We start from the raw sequence: 20,363 nt of genomic DNA on the forward strand, positions 1-20,363 counted from the left end.
TATGCTTGGAGGCTGGACAGGGGAGAAGTTCACAAAGTCATTTTCTTTCGGCCAGTTTCCATGTGCTGCAGCTGTTATGTACCATTCACAAATGTTTTTCATGCTTTCTTCAAATCCAGCACATATTTATTCTTGGTAACCCTATGGTGTTGCTAACAATGCTGTCTGAACATGAAATTTTGTGTTTCCCTTAGCACTGGATTCGCTTGGAGATTTTTCCAGATGTTCTTGTTCACAGACTAAAGATGGTAGTGGACCCTGCAGACAGCAGTTACATGCCCTCTTTAGTTGTAGTTTCAGGTACGTGTATATTCTCTGAGAAGTCTGAAAAATACATTTTTTTTTTTTTGTGCATTCAGCAGTAGATATTTATGCAGTTTGCATATGTTGTTAACATAGCCATCTATCTAATACATATAGTGCCTCTTTATGAAATAAACACTGTATCTGAAAATATTTTTATTTCCATGTTTTGTTCTCTAGGAGGGAATTCCTTAAATAACCTTATAGAGCTAAAGACAATCAATATAAATCCGACAGACACCACAGTGCCTCTTCTCAGTGATTGTACAGAGGTAAGTGAAGTTTGTGTGTGAGTTACTCCTGTGTGCAACAGAAAAATATTGTACTGCAAAAGGATGATAAAAAGTGCAGTTGAGATTATTAAAGCATGATATTTTACTTCTCCTCTAAATTAGCACTGTTTCTGGCAGTTTAGTAAATTATCTGGATAAGTTTTACCATAGTCACAGGGTGACTGTAATAGCCTTTGTAGTAAATATATTTTAGGTTTTTTGTTATAAATCAAAATACCTATGAACTAAGAAGACATCGGAATAAACTTAAATTTGGGGATAGTTTTGGTGGGTGATAAAGCTTATTTGGATAGTAGTTCAAATCTTTTTAGTAACAGCAAGGAGAAATGCATAATGAGTTTTTAGAAGTTTAGAAGCAAAGTAATTCTTAATGAGGCCATGAAGTATGAATTATGTAGGGCTGAAGAGCCAAATATTTAAAGTTAGGTTCATTTTTTTGAAGGTGAGGAAGTCAAGCAAAAGTTCTCACTCCTTCCCATGTTTTGTAATACTATATAGGACCCAAGAGATGGGAATTTAGTTTTCTTTACTTCTTAGTACCACAGGTATATTGAGATTGCAGTCAAGCAGTGCAGAAGCTCTGGGATTGATTGCAAAATACATGGCCTCAGCATACTGGGACGTATACGTGCAGAGGATGAAGATTTGGCTGCAGTCCCTTTCCTTGCTTCTGATAATGAGGAAGAGGATGATGATAAAGCAAACTCCGGGAGGTAGGTAACTGAAGGGATGGGGGGAAATGAGAAAGAACCTGAGTGCCTGTATACTCCTGTAATTCAGGAGATTGTTGTAATCAAACAGCAACTTAATTAGGTCAAATGGTAAAGAGAAATCAGTATCTTAATTCGTCAGAATTGTGAGTAGGTCATTTGTTGATAAGTAACTTCTTTAAGATTATCACACTGATAAGGTGATAAAAATTTGTAGAACTCTTCTGCTTTTGCAGTATAACTGGAGTTAAAATCCTAGCTAAAAACTTGGATGTGTTTATATTTGGTATGTGGCGTGTGTATATTTACCACTGCTCAGCAAAACATTTTGGGTTTTTGGGGGTTTTATTTGTTATAGCCACCAATTAACTGTGGTGATGTAGTTTGAGGACTGACACTGTTTAAAACAGTAAATACAGTAAAAAGGTGCCTATGCTATAAAATGCAGGTTGCTAAACTGACTTAGTCTTTTTTTTTTTCCCCTCAATGTGTTCAGTCTTGTTAGAAAGAAGGCAGCTGGGCTCGAATCGGCAGCTACAATAAGAACCAAAGTTTTTGTTTGGGGACTGAATGACAAAGACCAGCTGGGAGGGCTGAAAGGTTCCAAGGTATGTTTGTTGTTTTCATACTTAGGTGCAAAACAAAAACAACTAAAAATAAAATACACAAGTCTCACACAACTCAAAATTAATTCAAATGCAATCAGAATTTTACAGTTTATTGTTAAAACCTACTCCTTGTAGCTTTTTTTTGACAGGTTTTTATTGTCAAGACATGTAGATGTTTGCTAGGGGAACAAAAAAAAAATTCGGAAAATTTGCGTTTTGATTATTATTTTGAAATCCAGTTTGATTTTTATCAATCATGTTTTATATGATAGTGAATTGTTCTAAAAACGTGTAGCCCTCTGTTGAATTCTCATCTTTTCATTAGTGTAACTTGATTGTAATGCACTGTAATTTGAGAGGAATTTCAGCCTTGCATCCATCCATTCATACATAATTTTAAAAACAATGCAAGATGAGAGATACATAGTGAATGTTTAATTGATTTAAGATATCATTAATCTGAAAAGTATGTTAAGAGAGAATTTCTTTATGTTGTAAATATAATGTATACTATTATATCCACATAGTGACTTCCAGGAAGGAGAAAGTTAACTCTGTGTCTTCTTTAGTTTTCTCAAGAAAACTTTACTAAAAAGAAAGTCCTGGCTTATAGCACATTTCATTTCTTATTTTTTCTTCAAGTTTTGTGTTATCATGGTTTCAGCATTAAATACTTTTTCTTGGTTTCTGTCTATTGCCTGGTGTATGTGAACTGGTATGTGTCAAGTGTCTGAATTATACAAGTTTCATATATTTTTAAGAAACCCAAAAGCCCATGTTAGATTAAGTGGTTTATCACTTAAGAAACGCTTCTTTTTTGTGATGATTTTTATTTTGTGTCTGCTATAGATAAAGGTCCCTTCATTTTCTGAGACCCTGTCTGCTTTGAATGTTGTACAAGTAGCTGGAGGATCCAAAAGCCTTTTTGCAGGTAATACAAGTTTAAATACAATTATTTAAAGGCAGAAAAAATTTCCATCTTGTGAAACATTAATGATGTTTCAACTGCTTTTTCTCCATTTTAGTGACTGTAGAGGGTAAAGTATATGCCTGTGGAGAAGCCACAAATGGAAGACTGGGTTTAGGAATATCTAGTGGAACTGTGCCTATTCCCCGCCAGATTACAGCTCTCAGTAACTATGTGGTAAAGAAGGTGGCTGTTCACTCAGGTACTGACTATTGCTGTTCTCATGGACATAAACATAACCTAATAAACCTGGAAACAGTTGCTTTGCAATTTTCTTGGGTGCTGTGATGCCCCGGCATATCTGATATATTTCAAATATTTTAAAATAAAACCAGGTCATTTTCTCTTGGGGCATTGCAAATAGCAAATTGAGTCATGATTTCTTTTTTTTATGCAAGGAAACCCATTTTCATAAAAGCTTTTTGTTTTAAATTAAATCACATAAATCCTTAAGAAAATAAGTAATGTGTATTGCTTTGAAAGGCTCATACAGTTACATTGTAGAATTACAGCAGTATCAAATTCCTGAGATTTTAGATGGACCTCCTGCCTGCTTGAAAAATTTAAATTTATGTTTACATTTTTAGGTGGCCGGCATGCTATGGCATTAACTGTTGATGGGAAGGTATTTTCGTGGGGTGAAGGAGATGATGGAAAACTTGGTCACTTCAGCCGCATGTAAGGATGCCAAATTTGTCTGTATTTCCGTCATGCTGTTTCTGTTTAATTAGCATCAAATGTTATAACACAGCAGACCCCTACTGACAATGACAAGATGCTTAATACAATGGGAATTAAAAAATTGTGTTCTGAAAGGATTTTTTTTCTCCCCTCCCCCCCCTGGCAGTGTGTGTTGATTTATGGTGCAGGATTTGTAGCAATCTTCTGCCATTTAAAAAGGAGGCATTCAATTAATATAGTATTTGTAACAAACTTAATGGATAAAGTCTTTAATAGTATTTTTGAATGTCACTGATGAAATGATGCACTTTTGGACATAGTTTTTGGTTTCTTTTGTGAGGTGAGGTTTACAGAGGTGCCTTGAGGTGTAAAACCATAGCAGTTTTACACCCCTGAGCTGCAGCAGCTCGTAACATAAGCCTGACAGAGTATTTTGTAGCCCTTTTCTTTAGACTTGTGTTCACAAACTTGTTAGCCAGAAATCAATTTTTCACACTTTTTAGTAATATGTAGTTGAATCCTCCACAGGACAGCTTTGAGAAAAATTTGAATTGTCTCAGGATTGTTCTTTGTATGCACCACAGAAAAATGTTTTGAAAGAAAAAAAAAAAAAAAAACAAAACCAAAACCAACAAAATTATAGTCCAAGGGGAAATATTTGTTTGTAATTCTGATATATTTTGAATACCTTCTCAGAATACATAAAAAATTACAGTGCCCAACTCAGATGGTTAATATATGACAACATATAAATATTCACAGGAATATGGGTGTCAGATTAGAGCAGTATTGTTGTTTACTGTTCAACTGCTTCATGTTTGCTGTAATTTTATTAAAAGTGAGACTTGGAGCTCTCAGACAAGTTGTTCAAAGGCCATGTGTAATTACAGAAAAACCCTAATAGTGATTCTGATACACAGTCGATATTGGAAAAACTGGAGTAGAAACACTTCCCAGAATTTATAGAATATTGTAACCATATGAGTAGTAGAGGTTTCCAGTACTCTCACAGAAGTAAATTCCAGTTCCAATTTCTCTCTTGACAAGAGCACTGTTGGGATGGGAGTGTCATCTCTTAATCTTACTGCCTTGCTCTGTGTCAACAGATAACAAAGTGCTCAGCCTTAGACAATGACAGGATATCAGCTTTCACTTTGTATTACACAATTTTTAATTGATTCATCACCTAAGATTTTGCAGCTTATACCTATTTCTTTAAATTTAGACAATTTAGTTTTTTAGCGTCTTTCTCTAAATAAACTTTGAAGCACATTAAAATAGTGCAAGCTCTAGATTTATGGTGCTACTAAAGATTACACCTTGGAATCATCATGTGTCTTACTTTAGGTTACTCTTAATTACTGCCCAAAATTTTTTTGGGTTATGGAGATTGGAGAATATTTTGCAGCTCTTTCATAATTAACAGAATGAATTCTTTAATCATTTTCTCTAGGAACTGTGATAAACCCAGACTGATAGAAGCACTGAAAACCAAACGCATCCGTGACATTGCTTGCGGTAGTTCCCACAGTGCTGCCATTACCTCTAGTGGTGAACTCTATACGTGGGGTCTTGGAGAATATGGGAGGCTAGGACATGGAGATAATACCACACAGCTGAAGCCTAAGATGGTAAAATAAACATTTCTTGTCTCTGATGGTATGCAAAGTAAAAAAACATGAAAGCAGTATGAAGATAGGATTTTGGAGTGATCTAAATGAAGTTTTGGTAGACATACCTCTAATGACAGACAAGGTATTTCAGAAAGGTCAAAAAGATCCACTCTTTCTTTTTCTTGGGAAGTGATGTAAAATGGCTAGTGCTGTTTTTAACATTGATGTCCTGTAACTTGGATACATAGCTGGTGGAGGCTACTACCGTAATTGAGAGTTGTTGTTTCCCGAGTGAGCAAGGCTTGATAATCCTTTGGTAAATGATACGTTCAGGGTGGGCACAATGATCGAGATCAATCATAAAGAGTTTAAAAATGTCTGTAAGGCTTTAAAACATAACTTATTTGCAATGTCCTGTTTACTTTTTCTGTTTCATAGGTTAAAGTGCTTCTTGGCCACCGAGTCATTCAGGTTGCTTGTGGCAGCAGAGATGCTCAGACTCTTGCTTTGACAGATGAAGGTAGGAATGTCTTGTTCCAGAAGCTTTCTAGCACAAGGGAGTACTGTGATCACTGTTTGACTTGCAGTTTGTGTTTGCTAGGTTTGGTGTTTTCTTGGGGTGACGGTGATTTTGGAAAACTGGGCCGAGGAGGAAGTGAAGGTTGCAACATTCCTCAGAACATTGAGAGACTGAACGGCCAAGGCGTTTGTCAGATTGAGTGTGGTGCGCAGTTCTCCCTGGCACTGACCAAGTCAGGAGTGGTGTGGACATGGTATGCTACATTTGCCACCAAGTATTAATAAAGCAACTGCTAACTGTGTGCTGTATTTATTGCTGTTTGACTCTCTTAACGCCATCTGTGCTTTACCTGTGTGCTTTGTATTTTAAGTTGGCAGCTCTTTGAGACAAGCAGTGGTCTTTTCAGCTACTCCAGCTGTAACTCCTGCTGTCTCTTGTAGTGTGCTCAGTTGTGTATTGTACTCTGTTGAGATGCCTGGGTCTAACCGAACTGGTGGAGGGAGAGAAAGATCATGCCCTCTTTTGGGAGCAATGGAGTGTGTAGAGGACTGTTAATTCAAGATTCTGGAGTAGAGTGGAAAAAAAGAGAACCTGAGAATTACAGTTTTGTGTGTAGCCCACAGCTAAAGCAGAGACTGGCAGAGTAAAGATGTAGAGTAAGGAAGGAAGCTAAAGTTCAGAGGAAATGAGAAGAACTTCAGTGGAAGCACAGGGTCTCTACAGAGCTCATTGGTGCTCAGAAGGCCACTGAGTTCCCAGTAATGATACCTCAAAGCAAGAACAGATATGAAATAATCACTGAGAGTTATTCAGATGCCCTTTTTGTTTTTCTTCTATTTGATTGGTTCTGAACACAAACCTGGCTTTGAGTTTGTAAACCTTTCTGTAAAATTTAAGAGCTTTTTCTATGGCAGATCATCTTCAGAGCTCTAACCAGATCAAGGTCCTACCTCATCCTTCAGTAATAAAACTATGACCTGTTTGATGTATATCAAAACCAAGAAGACTTTAAAATTGTAACTTTTGTTGTACAGTTTGTCAGCAATTGGTGGATGATAACAGAAATCCACAAAACTTCCATTTTTTAAAGTTACTTCTGTTCTTAAAAGGGAGATGAGCTTCTAGCAGAGATGTAATTTCTCAGAATGGCCACTGGAAACCGTATTTCTCACTTTTCCTCCTTGTTTTAAATTATTCTGTAGTGATGACTAAGAGGAAAGGGAATTTGAGAGTATTTACAAACTCTTTGCAAAATTCTTGTTCATTCTTTTCTTCCCCCAGCTTTCTTCTTAACACTGTTATGTCTAGTCATAAAATCTACAGCTACTTCATGACATTAAATATCTACAGTGAGGTTTTTTTGGGTCTGTTTCAGTTTTGTATGTCTGCACTTTAGGATGGCTCAATAGCTTCTACACTTTTTATTTTCTTGAATTTTTACTGGTTTCTGGGGAAAAAATCACAACTTCTGTGTTATAACTTTAGGTAGGCAACAGTGTTATATATCTCATTCACCTCCAGCATTACATAACCCTCCTTGAGAAAAATTGATGGTGGGGTGATGAGCAGCAGAGCTGAGTGAATGGTTACTGAAAACACAGTAGAAGTTGCCTCAGGGGATTTTTCTTCTTTACTGACATTCTTAGAGACATTTTAGAGTGTTTACATTACTTTTGTGTATAATCTATTTTTACTGCAGTTTGTCTATAACAATTTTAGATGAATTTAACTTAAGGAGGCCTAAGAACCTCTTCTGAAAACATGTTAGTGCCCCTATATTTTTTCACGTGAGTAGACTTGTTACAGGTTCCGTTATTGTTAGATTTATCCTGTATATTATCCTGTATAAACCTGGCCAAGTCTATCAAAACACATCAATTTTGCAAGCATGTAAGCATTTCTCATTTGCAGTTTTTTGCAACGGAGGAAATGAAATATGATCACAGTTGCACTATATATGAAAAAGCAGTCATAATGATGCCTGTTCTATACTGAGGTGAAAAGTTACAGAGTCACAGAACTGCAGCTATCCTTATTTTTAGGCCTTTGTAATTCAGATTTGAAGAATTTGCTGCTTGGTGCTTGTGTTTAATCCCAGCAATAAATGCAGTATTTTGATTTGGGAAGTTGCCTTGACAGAGGAATGTGTGAACAATAGAATTGTTTTTAATTTTACGTTTGCTGTCTGTTGCAGGGGTAAGGGCGACTACTTCAGGCTAGGCCATGGCACAGATGTACATGTACGAAAGCCACAAGTTGTGGAAGGACTGAGGGGTAAAAAGATTGTGCACGTGGCTGTAGGTGCACTTCATTGTCTAGCAGTTACTGACACTGGGCAGGTACGTTGTGCATCACCCTGCATTCCCCTTTTCCTTGATCCAGAAGGGAGTAAACTAAACTGTTGAGGACGAAGAATGTAATGGCATCAGCAGTGATTAAATGGAATAAACACTTCTATTGAAATGCTTTTTAAAGTCCTGAATAAATATAAGCATTATTGTGATTTAAAATGTATTAACTTTCATACTATTATTGGAGTTTAAATGTTGATGTCATAGTAGCTTTTGTAGTATTTTCCTAGCTTCATAATCCATTTACTGTTTCTCACTCTTGAAATGCAGAAGCAGTCATGGTATTATGAACAGACATTTCTACTGGGATCCAACATTATTGTCACAGTATTGATTCAGATCCCCAGTGTAATTACTGTGCAGTTAATTTTTCTAACTTACTGTTCACTGTGAGCATTGAATGATTTGTGAATCAACAGATGATTTATGAATTTGCAATAATTTATGAATCATCTGATAAAGTGCTGCTTTGATTTATTTTTTTGTCTTTTAGGGTACATTAAAGCCTATATAATTTAACAGGAAAAAAAAAATTGTAGCAATAGGTTTTCTGAAGTGTCTTAATAATACAAATCACTAAGATTATTTCATGAGAATTTAAAAAAAATACATTAAATGAGGCAACCAGTGAAGCAAAGTAATATGTGGAAATGTTTACTGGCAGGTTTACGCTTGGGGTGACAATGACCACGGGCAACAAGGCAACGGAACTACTACAGTCAATAGAAAGCCCACTCTTGTTCAGGGCTTGGAAGGCCAGAAAATCACTCGAGTTGCTTGTGGGTCTTCTCACAGTGTAGCATGGACAACAGTGGATGTAGCTACACCAGCTGTTCATGAACCAGTACTTTTCCAGACAGCGAGGGACCCTTTAGGTGCCTCTTATCTTGGTTGGTATTTATTGCCTTATGATGGTTTTGGATTTTTTTCAATGCCTTTGGAGAGTCAGTTGTGTGTGTGGTTTAATAGGTGGTAGAAGAATGCAAAAAGAAAACTGTCTTTCAAAAGAACACCAGAAAGCAAAAACAAAACCATACACATTTAAAAAAACAAAAACAAACAAACAAACAAAACAAAAAAAAAAAAACAAAAACAAAACAAAAAATTAAAAACAAAACAAAACAAAACAAAACAAAAAAAAACCAAAAAAAAACAACCAAGAAATTGTCTTCCTGGAAGTGGAGGTTATAATGGACTTGTTCAAAAGTATCATTAGTTCGAACTTTTATTGTTCTTCAGGAAATTAAAATGCAGCATGCTTTATAAATGTCCCAAAGACTTTGTCTTTAATATGGGATAGACCTTTATGGAACTAATGATAAATGGATGCTACTGTTATATTGGTCTTATGTGTTATCTCTTGGTATAGTTTCTTGATGCTACTGTTACCTTTTGTTTCTAAGGTAGGTGACTTAAAAATTAGAGAGGCAAAACAGCAATGTTTTGTGTTGAATATAAAAGCAGCAAGCATTTTGCTAATTAAGCTTTTTAAACAAGTCAAAATATTTCAAGAAGAGCAAGAGCTACATATGCAGATTATTTCATTAGTATTTTAAGAGTACCTAATAAATATTCTTGTTATTTGAGAAATTTCTATGTAAGTAAAACTTGTTTTACATGTTTATCACCAAAATATTTATGTCATCATGAGTAAGTAACAAGGTGGAACACTATTTTGTGGAAGCTCTTGCTGCAAAGCCTCAGTATTGACTTGGATGTTATAACTGTAGGCACGGTGGTTTGAGAATCTACTGTAGAGTTAGTTTTACAGTCATGTTTCTGACTTGACGTGAAATCAGGTAAATCTGTTCTAGGTGTGTTACACCATTAAACAATGGTCACCTTCTCTTTTTTGCTCACTCACTCCAGGTGTCCCTTCAGATGCAGATTCTTCTGCTGCCAGTAACAAAATCAGCGGGGTGAACAGTTCCAAGCCACATCGCCCTTCCCTTGCAAAGATCCTCCTCTCACTTGATGGGAATCTTGCCAAGCAGCAAGCATTGTCCCACATACTGATGGCATTACAAATCATGTATGCCAGGTAGGTGTGCAAACATTCTTGTCTTCTGCAGAAGATGGCATAGCTTAACCATCTGTTAGGGTCTCTTGAGTCAGATATAAATTATTTTACAAGGATAGGCCTAAGCTTTGTTTAAATTTCCTTTTGATGTTGATATTAGGTTTATGCTGTTATGTTTTCTTTACAGAAGCTCCCAGTGCCTGGGGGGAAAAAAAAAAAGAAAAAGCTTATTTAGGAATGCTCAAATAAATCATGTGAAAGGAGTGCAAGTGAATTGTGATAGATGATGGGGGGGAAGCAGTGAGGGGCAGGATGGAAAGAATGATAAAATTCTAGAGTGCCCTCCTTGTTGTGAGAGTACAGTATTTGTGCTAAAGTTTGTGAAGGGGGAATCACATAAAATAGTGGTCTTAAAACACAATATATAAGCATCAGGCCCAAAGGAGAATGGAGATAACTACTCTCTAAATTCCAGAGCTTGGAAATTTTCCCTTCTTTTATGAAGACTAGCTAATTTTTTTTTTTTTCCTAAGTTCAACAAAGGAATATAATGAGGTTTATGTTAATCTGTCCTAAATGATTTCAGGGATGCAGTTGTTGGAGCACTGATGCCTGCAAGTATGATTGCACCAGTAGAATGTCCCTCTTCATCGCCAGCCCCACCATCAGATGCTACTTCCACAGGAAGCCCTGCAAATGGAGATGAATGCATGCTTGTAGGAGATATAGAGGAGAGGCTGAGCCCAAACCCGTGGCAGGACAGGAGAGGAGAGGTAAAGTGTCAGATGAATTTTTCCATCAGTGTTTAACAGTAAAGCTGAAAAATACTGTCACATTTAGTTTAATAGTAGCAGAGATTAAGCAGTTCTTTCGTGCCTTGATTTCAGGAGTGGGTACTCTGCATATGTCAGATTTGGAAAATATGACATTTTAGTTTGAAATAAATTTTGAATTTTCAGAATGCACTGTTATTTAAAGGCAATTGGAATGATTTCTAGTAGCATTTTGGAGTTAACATGAAAATGTTAACCATTTGATCAGACATTAAGTTCATTTTACAGGAATGATCTCTTAAAAAAAAAAAAAAAAAGACACAAAAAAGTCAAGACTAAAGGAACATTTGACAATTGTTTAATGAAATGTAATTGTAAAGTTTTATCAGCTACTGTAGACAGGAGGGCCTGAATGGAATTCTACTCTGTTGATTCCCAATTGCTAACAGAAGCAGAAAAAAGAAAAGGCTTGCTACTGAAGAGATCTTCTCCTGTAGAAAACTATTAATTTGACATGTATTGCCATGGTTCGTCTTATACGTTGTAGACTTCTATGCAGACACTGGCATTCTATTGTATGTTTTTGTAGCATCTGGGATTGGGGAGGATGTTGGGTGGTTTGCTGTGCTAGGAATATAAAATAGAAGCTAAAAATACAGGGAGTTAATTTGTTGATTTTGAATTTATGGCTGTTTATAAATTGCTGCAGTCTTTGAACATAAACTGTTTTAATAAAAAATCAGTCTCTTAAAGGTTTGTTGCAGCTTTTGTTAATTCTTGCTTGTTTTGGCTAGGTCGTTTCTTCAGAAGATGCTGTGACACCTTCTGCTGTAACTCCCTCAGCTGCTGCTGCCTCTTCCCGTCCTTTCATTCCTGTCACAGATGATCCTGGAGCTGCCAGTATCATTGCAGAAACCATGACAAAAACCAAAGAAGTAATGTTGTCAATACTTTCTTTAAAATTGTGTCCTTACCATGCTTTTCTCAAACAGTTTTGATTTTTTTTTGTCCTGTTATTTTACAAATGACTGCGTTTTTGCAATCTATCCAGAGATAAAGGGGTGTTGTGGTTTTGGTGGTTTTGGTTTTTTTTTTTCAGTCTGAGTTTTAGAAAAGCTTTTGCATTTGAGAAATGGGTTTAACATCAAGTTAATTTGGGGGCAATATAATCCTAGATTTATTAATTTTGTTTTAAACTACCTTTCAACTTCTTCAGCTAGGTTAACTGGTTTGGATTCAGTGAAAAAATTCTTCATCTTCACTGTCTAAATATTTCTGCAATTTGTTTTGTAGGATGTAGAAAGTCAAAATAAAGTGTCTGGCCCAGAACCACAGTACCTGGATGAGTTTACCAGTCTCTTAGTACCAGATGACACCCGAGTCATGGTTGACCTGCTCAAGCTTGCTGTGTCCAACCGAGCAGGTGACAAGGGAAGAGATGTTCTTTCAGCTGTGCTGTCTGGAATGGGCACAGCTTACCCACAGGTCAGGTTTTGTTTCTGTTGCAGTTTCACTACGTCCTTTTATTAGTAGTTTACTAGGATATTTTCTTGTAGTTGAAGTGCAGTTCAGTGTACTCAGAAATGTACTAAACATGAAAGTTGGAGTTGAACTTAAATACATTAACAATTACCTTAACAATTAAACCTTAAAATGAACCTTAACAATTTTAATGGAAATACTACATGAATATATGCATGTACTACAAATCTCAGTAATAGACTATTTCCTTGATTTGTCATGCTGCAGTTAGATATTACAACAGGAGCTTAATTAACTGTATTTATGTGTTGGACAAGTAGCTCTGATTGTTGGAATGAAGGTGAATTAACCAAGCCACATTGCCTGGATCTGTGGAATGTTAGTTTAAAAACTTCTATGTTGTGTTCTTTTTTTTCTGCATCTGAGTTTCTTTCCCACATTGATACAGGCATTATTGCTAGATAAAAATGCTGATAATATATTGTTCATAATATAGTAATTCTTCTTAAGGTTTACATTTGATGCATAGAAATTTCTATTTACAAAGTATCCATGGGAGAGGGATTTTTGGGGACAACTGACAAACAGTTATCAGTGCTGTAATATTGGTTACCAGCATCTGTATGAAAGAATGTTAAAAACAGTAAAATATTTATATGGTTATAGTAATGAACTGAAAGTTTTTTTAATGTTTCTTGTAGCTTTACCTTTCAAAGATATTTTTCTGATGAGTAACAATACATTTAAGGTGTTTATAGGATGTAGTCAATTTATGGCTTTGCACTGCTTAAAGACTTGTTTGAAACACTAGAAGTGATTATGCAAAGCTGATTTTGTATTCTTTTGTTAAACTGGGCTTCACTACCCAAAAAGATGAATAATGACTTTGCTAAGGAGCATGCATTGGATTGAGAGAAGTTGTATTTACTTATTAATGGTATAAATGACAGAAGAGCTTCAGTTTTAAACAGCGAAATCTTAACGGTCTCTCTGTCCAAGTGAGCTAGGATTGTGGGAGACCCTGACTGATGCTATTCCTGTAGAGGCAGTTGAGTGATGTTTCTTAAACTCTTACTTTTGTTTTTTGTTTTTCCCTGTATTTTCAATGATCACTTATGTATACCCATGTTCTGGCTTTGAGAGGTAGTTGTTCCCATCCCAACCCCAGTTAGTGCATGCTGTATATGTACTTACACATTAATTTTATTTTTTGCTTCCAGCATTTATAGTGAGTAGCTGAAAACCTTTGTGTTTGTGGGTGGTTTTTGTGGGTTTTCTTTGTTGTGTTTTTGTGTGGTGTTTTTTTTTAACCTTGAAAGTGAGTATTTTTATTTGAAACTCCTCTTTAAAAATTAGTACTATCAGAATTTTGTCTAAACTGTTTTTCAAGGTAACATACTTCTAAAATATTTACGCCTTTCACTGGTCTCTTGGCCTATGCTTTGCAGTTTAGATTTTACAGTTTGGTTTTTTTCTGTATGGGAAAAAAAAATTATTTGTGTTGTCATTTACTTACTGGAAACTTACTGTGTTTGGCTTCTACTTTTAGGAGGTTATTAACAACACCAAAGAGAGTATTTTTGAACTAATATATTGGTTTATGAATCAGAATTCAGAAAACATGGTTCATTTATTTTAGATTTGCAAAAAATGGTAGTTGGCTTAGATTTCTTGGACTAAACAAACTTACTTTTCATAAAGTGTGTGCTTCTCTTTTCTTAGGTTGCTGATATGTTGTTGGAGCTGTGTGTTACTGAGCTAGAAGATGTAGCAACTGATTCACAAAGTGGTCGCCTCTCTTCGCAGCCAGTGGTGGTTGAAAGCAGCCATCCCTACACTGATGATACATCTTCTAGTGGCACAGTTAAAATACCAGGTACAGAAATCTTAGAGCTGACATGACTAAAATTCATTTCAAGCCTGCATGCATAAGATTTTTCCGTAGCTTACAAATGTTTGGAATGTTCTGAATGTAGTCTTCTGTCTGCTAGCTGCTGCTCACATGAGCTTGCTATGATGTAAGCCTTTCAAAGAGAAGAAATTACAGACAAATCATGTCATTAAAGCAAAGGAAGTTGTTTTTATTAATGAGTGCTGCATTTTCCAAACAACTCTCTTTGATTTCATGTGGGTTTCTAAAATACTGCATTTATTCATGGTATTTGCAACTCTTTGCTGCTGTTTAGGTGCTGAGGGACTGAGGGTGGAATTTGATCGCCAGTGTTCTACCGAGCGGCGTCATGATCCTCTCACCATAATGGATGGTGTCAACAGAATTGTTTCCGTTCGATCAGGTTATGAGAACTAGTGCTTCTCAAACATATCTTGTGTGGTTTACTGTTAAATGCTGAATGAAATTTGTCACTGTCTGTGACTGACTAATTGTGAGGAAAAAGAGGAAAACTTGTGTAAATCCATGTTCTGTTTTAAACTGAAAAATATGCAGGCTCTACACACAGACATGTAAGAGCGATCTCAGATGTTTGATTACAGAGAATCTCCTGGAAGAGCATGTTGTCCTGCTCTTCCTAAGAGCAGTTAGAATGTAAATAATCAGTGTTTAACAACTCTGCCAACATGTGTGAATTTCTCTACAGTCAAAATGTATTTTAACGAATTGGAACACAACTGGAAAATATTTCTTCTTTTGCTAGCTATTTTTCAAGTCATACTTACAGAAGTTTGAGCTTTCATACAATCAAGACAAACGGTCTTCTGCTGTCAAATGCCCATAAGAGTAGCTAGGCTCTTTGTTCTACTCTTGCCTATGTACGTGGCACTACATGAAATCTTTCACATCTTTTATCCTGTTGTCTCCGAGTTAATTTTTAAGCACTTTTAATCTGCAGTAGACTGTAGAGGAATATTTTTAATCTTATCAAAGTTTACATTGGACCTACCCCTACATTACATTATGTGCAAGGGTCTTGGTAGTTACTACCTGTGCTTAATATTTCTGAGCATTCGTGATGTAGGATGCACATGTGTTTCATTCCTGAGATATTTCTGATTGGATTTCTCATTAAAGCTGTAAAGTTTTATGTATATGTTGTAATACATTTTTGCAATATGAAGAGATAATTTGAAATTGGGACAACAGATTTTAGTAAGATCTCATCATTGTCTTGTGAATGTTTTACTAAAAATACTGAGGGTATCTGTTAGCAGTGCTAATTGAACTGTTTTGTTAATGTAACATCTGTGTAGTTATGTAGTTCATGTGCTTTACATAGCTTTTTTTTCTTGAATACGTACGTATATGTGATGTTTGTGATGTATAACCATTGGAGGGAAGCTGCTGCTGATGAGTGGCTTGTATATTGGCTCACACTGTATAGGTGAATATCTTCATGTTCCCTCCTGTGACAGGTCGTGAGTGGTCAGACTGGTCTAGTGAGTTGCGAATCCCAGGGGATGAACTGAAGTGGAAGTTCATCAGTGATGGCTCTGTGAATGGATGGGGATGGAGATTCACTGTGTACCCTATCATGCCAGCTGCAGGTAAGGCACCGTATATCATGGTCATAGAAGGACAAGAAAGTAGATTTGCTGGTCTGGTTTTTACAGTTGCATTTATTGCATGATAAATGCCAAAGTTCAATAGTTCATTTACATTCATACTAAGAAAACATTTTCATTCATGCTTAGGAAAGATTTTAACAAAGGCCTGAGTGGTGCACTTACACATAGGGAAGAGGTAAAAATATTTTATAAATGTTCTGGTTGGCCTTTTCATCAGTAAAGAGAGAATATTTTAGAGGCACAATTCATGTGGGGAAAAAAAACAAAACAAAACAAAACTGTTTTGGAATTGTATTGTGTCATGAAAATGCCTTTTTCTTTCACTCCCTTCAAAGGGAGGTGGAATGGACTGATTCAGATGCAGGCTGGCATTCTAGACTGTTATGTTTGCTCAGCTAAATCGTGCCTATATTCTGTTCTTATTTCAGTCTGAGGATGAATATTCCCCACCTTTTTCTTGTGGTGCTCTTGCTTTTTGTTTCTTGCAGGCCCTAAAGACCTCCTCTCAGATCGTTGCATTCTTTCATGTCCCTCAATGGATTTGGTTACGTGTTTGCTGGATTTTCGCCTAAACTTTGCTTCCAACAGGAGTATCGTTCCTCGCTTGGCAGCTTCTCTTGCAGCTTGTGCTCAGCTGAGTGCCTTAGGTAGGTGTAGTCTTAACGGGAAGTCGATTTGCTGAAGTTAAAATGATTGCTTTAAGTAATTATGTTCCTTGTGTGCTTGTGTTTCCTTAGCTGCTGGCCACAGAATGTGGGCCCTGCAGAGACTACGGAAGCTGCTCACCACAGAGTTTGGCCAGTCCATAAACATCAACCGGATTCTCGGGGACAACGATGGAGAAACGCGAGCTTTGGTAAGGGCAGGGGGGCTCTCCTCGGCACTTCGCTGCACTCTAAGTGTTAAAATGCTAGCCCTGCTCTTCAGCAGTTTTATTGTTAATGGCAAAATAGGAAATGTGGAAATGAATAGCCTTGCATGGTTCTGCAGGTCTGTAAAGGCACTCCATTTTAGGAGAAAAGTACTAATTCCAGTACTGTACAGATGTGGTTTTGGCCTTGCCAAAAAGTGATAGGAATACTTCCGTATCAGGAAGTGGATGGAAATTATACTTCGCATAGCTAACTGTTGTTGGGGAAGTTATTAATGTTTTGTCATGGTCATCTAAATAATGTACTTTTTGTAATACATACAGAAGGACTAACTGCCTAGTTCTGTGGTTTCTCTATAGAGCTTCACAGGGAGTGCTTTAGCTGCTTTGGTTAAAGGTCTTCCAGAAGCTTTGCAGCGACAGTTTGACTATGAAGACCCCATTGTGAGAGGTGGCAAACAGTTGCTCCACAGCCCTTTCTTTAAGGTAATTGAGAGTACCATCAGTAAAGAATTAGTATAATTCTGGATTTTTTTGTGAGACATGGTAAGCTCACCTATTCCTATATGAGATATGTTTTCTGACAAAATCAGAATACTACCTTCTGAAAAGAGAATCAGATATACAAATAAAGAATAAGGTGTACCTAGCTAGGCAGAGGTAGGTAAGTCAGAAAACCATCTGGAAAGTACAGTAGACTGCACTTCTTGATAAGTGATTTCTGAGTTGTCCTGATAGGAGTGTTGTATTTAGTTAAATACACTGAAGGCTTTATGTACATCTAGTTGGAACAAATAAGACTATCTTAAAAGTAAGCCTGGATAGCTTTGGACCCCATACTTCAAAGTAAAAAAGCTGAGGAAATCTAGAGAAGACCAACAAGAATACAATGCTGAATATAATCTGCCATATAGTGAAAGTTAAACTAAGAAGACTTACCTATCTTAATGAAAAGAAATTCTTAAAATATGTAAAAGTTTATATAGGGAAGAGGTAATCCGTTGGTCACAGTCTTCATTAGTAACATTGATTTGAAATTGAATCAAACTGAAAATGAATGAAAAATTGATTTAATTGTAGGAAGGATAGTTGATTTAGAAGTGAAAAAGTTCAGCACATGGTATTTGATATAGAAAAATCAATTAATCTAGGAGTGTTTTCCACGGGGAGTTTGTGAAAATTTCTGGATTCAGAAAGGAAATTAGATACACGACCATGTGAGGTAGTGTGGCTACCCTTGGTGCTGCCCCATCGTGAGGGTAATCCAGGTGGCTCTCAATGTCCCTTGCAGTTTGCTCCTCTTTGAGGTGATGTTCAGCCTTACTGGTCTGTGAGCTGATCAACTACATCACACGTGCTTCACTTTTTATTACACATTGTTGATAAGCTCTAAAATAGTTTTTGATTGTCTGCAGGTGCTTGTGGCTCTTGCTTGTGATCTGGAGTTGGACACCCTCCCCTGCTGTGCAGAGACACACAAATGGGCCTGGTTCAGGAGATACTGTATGGCATCCAGGGTGGCCGTGGCCCTTGATAAAAGGACACCACTACCTCGTCTTTTCCTTGATGAGGTACTGCATTAATATTTTAAATGCTTCATGGAACATCTGAAAGTGTTTGGCTTAAGAAGTTACACTGAGTTTTAAGTGTTTTATGCCAACTGTGCTGGAAGTAACTAGTAGTTTGAATAATGTTGTTTCATCAAAAATGTTTTACAGGTGGCAAAGAAGATACGAGAATTAATGGCAGATAATGAGAATATGGATGTTCTTCATGAGTGCCATGACGTCTTTAAGAGAGAACAGGATGAGCAGCTTGTCCAGTGGATGAATAGGTTATTTTTTTCAAGTCTCATTGGTTTGGTCTTATGCTGCTTGGTTGTTGTACACTGATAAACTGTATTTTTTTGGGTGACTTTTAAAAGCTTTTTAAAATTTTGTTTGTTTTGCATTTTCTGCAGACGACCTGATGATTGGACACTTTCAGCTGGAGGCAGTGGAACTATTTATGGTTGGGGTCATAATCACAGGGGACAACTTGGTGGAATTGAAGGGGCAAAAGTCAAAGTCCCAACTCCTTGTGAAGCTCTTGCTACCCTTAGACCAGTGCAGTTAATTGGTGGTGAACAGACTCTGTTTGCAGTGACTGCTGATGGAAAAGTAAGGACGCAACAAGTGATCATTTGTTAGACTCCACTGAAATATTTTATCCTCAGTCAGAATGGGTTTGGGTAAATGAAAAACAATGTGCATAGTACAGATTTATTATTTTTATTATTGTTAGTTTTTTTTTTTTTTAAGAAACTGAGCTATACCACCTCCACCTGTGCAATCTGGGAATTCAGTGTACTATAGCATTAAATGCATGGAACGTGACGTATTCTGGTTCTCGATTCAAAGCTGTGATCAGATTTGGGAAAACAAATCTGAGTGCAAGTGATGTGCTCACAGAGTCCCATAAAATAGGACAGACAGTAAAATGTGATGGTGATTATGCCTCTCTGACAGGGGAGAGGTGTAATTGGAACCTGATGTTGTTCATGGTTGGCTAAATGCCTCTAAGTTAGATATTGCAGGCTCTAATTTGCAGATGCTTAAATCTTGAGTGAAAAGGAACACCACGTTTGGATGTTTGGTGCAAGGTATAGGTGAAGAAATAAGTTCATTAATTTGAAAAAGTATTTTGATACAGATGGCAGTTTCTTTTAAGGATGGGATTCAAAATTTTAGCTAGAGCTTTGTGTGACAGTTATGTTAATCTAGTGAGATACTGTAATGATTCCTCGGAAATCAGTATCATCCTTGTTCATGATTCACAGAAGGTAAGGGATAGATTAATGTTACTGCTTGACATCGTTCCTTTGAGATAAATTACTTTCAGATAGAGAAAAAGAGAGTGAAAAGCAGTATTTAGAACTGTATTCATGGGATGGAAGGGGAAGAAGCAATTGTGTTTAGGTATGCGTATTCCACAGGAGAAATAAAATAAAATAGTGCTGCTTGAAAGACCCTACAGGTGGTAGACAATTTTGTAATGTTACCACGCAAAACTATAGTTTCTTGATACTTCTAGGAAATCAGCCTTAGGATTTACAGTTAAATCCATTTTCAGTGACAGTACATATGGACTTGAATGTAGCCATATTTTTCATAAACTTCTTGTGAAATATTTTAAAGAGTTACAAAAAAGTGTATAGAGACATGTAAGAAACTTGTTTTTCAGGCTTTCCTTTAACTGTGTTTTATTATGCATTCATTAAGAGTTCCACTCTACAGCTCTAGTGAATGTTCTTCAAGAAGCAAACAAAATTAACTTTTATTCTTCACTTTAAAGCTGTATGCCACTGGATATGGAGCAGGTGGTAGACTTGGAATTGGAGGAACAGAGTCAGTTTCTACTCCAACACTACTGGAATCCATTCAACATGTGTTTATAAAGAAAGTTGCAGTGAACTCAGGAGGAAAGCACTGTTTGGCATTGTCTTCTGAGGGAGAAGTTTATTCTTGGGGTGAAGCAGAAGATGGTAAACTTGGTCATGGAAACAGAAGGTAACAGTTAGAAATGTTATTTTTAAAAATTCTGAATGGATACTTACAGTTGCTACATATTTGTAGTGTTGTATGAGTGATCCAAGGGCTGGAGCAGCTCT

The 20,363-nt window shown here is 36.6% G+C and overlaps 1 protein-coding gene across 1 annotated transcript in view; it reads left to right on the forward strand.

Moving 5' to 3' along the window:
* Positions 1–20,262, forward strand: part of HERC2 (HECT and RLD domain containing E3 ubiquitin protein ligase 2) — a gene marked incomplete at both ends in the record, with an annotated part of 42,740 nt that extends 22,478 nt beyond the window's left edge. Inside the window, 26 exons of the mRNA XM_008935805.1 lie at positions 195–300; positions 484–575; positions 1,134–1,309; positions 1,803–1,914; positions 2,764–2,845; positions 2,940–3,083; positions 3,469–3,559; positions 5,016–5,193; positions 5,614–5,695; positions 5,777–5,948; positions 7,890–8,034; positions 8,711–8,936; positions 9,916–10,087; positions 10,653–10,839; positions 11,634–11,774; positions 12,133–12,324; positions 14,044–14,197; positions 14,508–14,615; positions 15,691–15,822; positions 16,332–16,490; positions 16,581–16,699; positions 17,075–17,200; positions 18,130–18,285; positions 18,433–18,548; positions 18,675–18,873; positions 20,048–20,262. Of these exons, the coding sequence (XP_008934053.1) occupies positions 195–300; positions 484–575; positions 1,134–1,309; positions 1,803–1,914; positions 2,764–2,845; positions 2,940–3,083; positions 3,469–3,559; positions 5,016–5,193; positions 5,614–5,695; positions 5,777–5,948; positions 7,890–8,034; positions 8,711–8,936; positions 9,916–10,087; positions 10,653–10,839; positions 11,634–11,774; positions 12,133–12,324; positions 14,044–14,197; positions 14,508–14,615; positions 15,691–15,822; positions 16,332–16,490; positions 16,581–16,699; positions 17,075–17,200; positions 18,130–18,285; positions 18,433–18,548; positions 18,675–18,873; positions 20,048–20,262 (3,782 nt within the window). The remainder of the gene's footprint in view (positions 1–194; positions 301–483; positions 576–1,133; positions 1,310–1,802; positions 1,915–2,763; positions 2,846–2,939; positions 3,084–3,468; positions 3,560–5,015; positions 5,194–5,613; positions 5,696–5,776; positions 5,949–7,889; positions 8,035–8,710; positions 8,937–9,915; positions 10,088–10,652; positions 10,840–11,633; positions 11,775–12,132; positions 12,325–14,043; positions 14,198–14,507; positions 14,616–15,690; positions 15,823–16,331; positions 16,491–16,580; positions 16,700–17,074; positions 17,201–18,129; positions 18,286–18,432; positions 18,549–18,674; positions 18,874–20,047) is intronic.
* Positions 20,263–20,363: the final 101 nt, after the last annotated feature.

Source organism: Merops nubicus, unplaced genomic scaffold, assembly GCF_000691845.1.
Source record: "Merops nubicus isolate BGI_N331 unplaced genomic scaffold, ASM69184v1 scaffold19512, whole genome shotgun sequence".
Lineage (NCBI taxonomy): Eukaryota > Metazoa > Chordata > Aves > Coraciiformes > Meropidae > Merops > Merops nubicus.